The 3,835-nt window shown below is 42.3% G+C and overlaps 1 protein-coding gene across 4 annotated transcripts in view; it reads left to right on the top strand.

Moving 5' to 3' along the window:
* Hsp110 (heat shock protein 70Cb) overlaps positions 1-3,835 on the top strand; it is a 92,338-nt gene that overhangs the window by 5,499 nt on the left and 83,004 nt on the right. For all 4 annotated transcript variants that reach the window (XM_017618405.1, XM_017618402.1, XM_017618404.1 and 1 more), the window contains exons 3-5: positions 1,216-1,516; positions 1,578-2,231; positions 2,306-2,869. In XM_017618405.1, coding sequence (XP_017473894.1) covers positions 1,216-1,516; positions 1,578-2,231; positions 2,306-2,869 — 1,519 coding nt within the window. The remainder of the gene's footprint in view (positions 1-1,215; positions 1,517-1,577; positions 2,232-2,305; positions 2,870-3,835) is intronic.

Raw genomic sequence — 3,835 nt, 5'->3', positions numbered from 1 at the left:
TACACATATATCCTTTGTACTATTTACCCTGAATTGTTGATTTGAAATTGTATACACACATGTACAAATATATATATATGTACACTTATGTTTTGAATTATTATATATATGCGTATGTATGTACATAAGCTTATTGAATTGCATCTATTTGGATTATACTAGTACGTATGTATGTATCCACTAATATATTTTGAATTATTACTTTGTATGCACAGTATAAGAAATACCTACAACTACCTACATAAAATGTATAAAGCACAAACAATTGTAATGAGGATAACTGTCTGCGGATGGACAAAAATGGTATAAAAGGAGCAGTGCTAACAAGCATTGTTCATGAGCTAGGCATACGTGGCACGAGTCGCAACGTGGGTCACACGGGTAGTAGAAGAGGGATCAACCTCCGAGACTATTATTGTATATTCGAAGTGGGCTTTAAATACTGAGACTGGTGCTAGCTGTAGGGTTTAAACCTACTCTAGTTCTATACTTTAGAGAGTAGATATAGCGAGAGTATAGCGAATAAAGAGGCTGTAAACTAGAAGCGAGTGTGTTCTAATTTCTTGAGGAGATAGGGTGTTTACTCCTTACAGGACCCTGGACAACCGAGAGCTACGCCCAGCACTCAGGAAAGTCCGTTACAAATGGCGCCGAGCAGGGACTCTAAAGGAAACAAACATAAGGAGAGTGCCGTGGAAAAACAAGTGAAGTGAAAAAAAAGAGAACACAAGTGATAGAGACACAGAGTTCAGTGACCACCTGAAAGACCCAAACTTACGAAGCAATAAGGGCACAAGTGAGAGAGACACAAAGTGCAGTGACCACCCGAAGAACTACTAGTAGGCGGTCCAGTGAAAAAAAAAGAAGTGTGGAAAAAAACAATGGTGAAGAGAAAGTGGATACATTACCTCAACCGAGAGGAGCTGCTGACCTATATGGCAGAGTTCGGCCTCGAACAGACAGGAACAGTCGAAGAGCTGCGAAGACGTTTCTCTTCATTTATACAAGAAGAAAGTAACAACGAATGTGTATATAAAAGTTGTTGTGGGGCCCAGGGCCACAGGATCCGGGGCCCTCACAAAGTAAAATAAGATAAAATGTAGAGATAAAATAGGAGGAATTGCAATTAAGTGAACTTATGCATTCATCCACAATTACCTATACTTTTGTCTAGAGTCTGAGCTAAGTATAATAGTTTAATTGTTATTTTTTTAGTTCCTTTGTAGCTTTTGATGGAAGAAAGCGCATCATTGGTGTGGCTGCCAAAAATCAACAGGTCACAAATATGAAAAATACAGTGAGCGGTTTCAAGCGTTTATTGGGACGAAAATTTAACGATCCACACGTACAGCGTGAACTTAGCAGCATTCCAACGAAAGTCGATCAACGCCCAGACGGCAGCATTGGATTTAAAGTGAATTATTTAGATCAGGAGCAATACTTTTCTCCAGAGCAACTGACAGCAATGCTCTTCACGAAGCTGAAGGAAACTTCGACAGCTGCTTTGCAAGCACAGGTTTGCTACATTTTGGGGTGTTAAAAATATTTAGTGCATTTCTAAATGTAAATATTTTTAGGTTAATGACTGTGTAATTGCTTGTCCGGCGTACTTCACTAATTCAGAGCGCAAAGCATTATTGGACGCCGCTCAAATTGCAGGTCTGAATGTGCTGCGTCTAATGAATGAAACTACGGCAACCGCGCTGTCATACGGTTTCTATAAGCAGGACTTACCAGATGAGAGCAAACCGCGGAACGTCGTTTTCGTTGACTGCGGTCAGTCGTCATTGCAAGTTAGTGTATGCGCCTTTACGAAAGGTAAATTGAAGATGATTGCTAGTGCTTGGGACCAAATTGGAGGACGTGACTTTGACAGTGTTTTGGGGGAACACTTTGCTAAAGAATTTTATGACCGCTACAAGCTGAACGCCAAGTCGAACGCTCGTGCTTATCTACGTTTGCTAACTGAAATTGAGAAATTGAAGAAGCAAATGTCAGCGAACAGTACTAAGCTGCCTATCAATATAGAATGCTTTATGAACGATGTTGATGTTTCTTCGTCTATGCAACGCTCACAAATGGAAGAATTGTGCGCGCATTTATTCCAACGAGTAGAGATGACATTCATTAAATTATTACACGATTCAAAATTGTCACTGGATGACATACACTCTGTAGAAGTTGTCGGAGGTACTACACGTATACCTGCAATTAAACAGTTGATTGAGCAGGTAAAGTGATTGAGTAGAAAAGTTAAAAATGTATGTAAACAGAAATATTAAGCTGCTAATCTTGTGATCCATAGGTATTCGGTAAGCCTGCTAGTACAACTTTGAATCAAGATGAGTCAGTGTCTCGCGGTGCAGCACTGCAATGTGCAATCATGTCACCAGCTGTTCGTGTACGCGAATTCGGCGTAACCGATATTCAAAATTATGCCGTCAAAGTTAGTTGGGATGGTGAGGGTTCCCAAGCTGGCGGTGAAATCGAAGTATTCCCCGCCTTTCACTCTGCTCCGTTTAGTCGCTTGCTTACACTGAATAGAAAAGAACCATTCGCAATGACTGTGCAATATGCACAACCGATACCGTTCCCAGATCCAGTTATCGGCAAATGGTTCATAAGGGATGTAAAACCGAATGAACGTGGCGAGCACCAAGAAGTTAAAGTGAAGGTTCGCATCAATCACCATGGAATCGTATTGATTTCAAGTGCTTCACTTGTCGACAAGAAGGAAGATGAAGCCTCCAATGCTGCAGCAAATGCTGGCGAGCAAGGTACTGGTCCGGGCAATGAAGATAAGGGTAATGCCGGTGATCAACAGCATCAAGCTGGCAACGGCGGAGAGCCCATGGACGTACAACAAGAGGTAAGCAATCTTTTGCTATACAAATTGTTCATTTCTGTATAGTATACGCTTACTAAAAAGGATTTAAAATATTTTCTTCAATATTCCGACGTTTGTATTTTTATGCCATGGTTTTTAAGATATGTAAACTGTATCCTAATGCCGAAATGTTTGTCGTTTGTATAATAAGCCACTACTAAAATGTGTTCACTTGCGGTTAGCTATTCAAGTATCCTTTTTTTTATACAATATTTCCAAATACATACAGTTGTCCAAAAAATAATAGGAGTGCGATATTTTGACCAGTTTTGGCTATATGTCTTTTGTTTATTTCACAGGTCTAGAGTCTACATAACTCGAACCTGAGTCCCTGTGAATGCCGTTCAGGGCCTGTCGGTATGCTGACGGGTCCAGAGGCTGCTTAATGAACCTCTGGACTTCGTCCGTCAGTTCATATAGATGCCTCCTGACGTGCCTTGGCGAGGGCTCCTCTGCCAGCAGCTGTCTGTTTGGGTGGCCACATCTGTGGCTCCCAACCAGAAACTGCTTGCAGAGCATCGTGTTATGCTCCCTAATTGGGAGCATTTTCGCCTCATCATGGAGGTGGTGTTCTGGTGACATCAGGAGGCATCCGGTCGCTGTCCTGAGTGCTGTGTTTTGTGCTGTCTGTAGCTTCATCCACTGCGTCCTACTAGTCCCCGGCGACCACACTGGTGCTGCGTAGTTTAAAAGTATTGCCTTGTATGTTGTCAGCAACGCTTCTTTGTCTTGCCCCAGGTACTGCCGGCTAGCGACTTGAGGACTTTGTTTCGGCGCTGTACTTTGTTGACAATAGCGGTTGCGTGCGCAGAGAAGGATAGCAGGCTGTCGAATGTTACTCCGAGTATTTTGGGGTTATTCACCGTCGGAATTGGTGTATCATCGACGTGAATTCCCAGCGGTAGCCTGACCTTCGTCCAGGTGGTGAACAAGGTCGCAGAGGATTTC

This window comes from Rhagoletis zephyria, unplaced genomic scaffold, assembly GCF_001687245.7.
Source record: "Rhagoletis zephyria isolate East Lansing unplaced genomic scaffold, Rhagoletis_zephyria_1.1 Rzeph_scaffold_01621, whole genome shotgun sequence".
Classification (NCBI taxonomy): Eukaryota; Metazoa; Arthropoda; class Insecta; order Diptera; family Tephritidae; genus Rhagoletis; species Rhagoletis zephyria.
The sequence above is the reverse complement of the archived record's forward strand: the minus strand, read 5'-3'. Positions and strand labels throughout refer to the sequence as shown.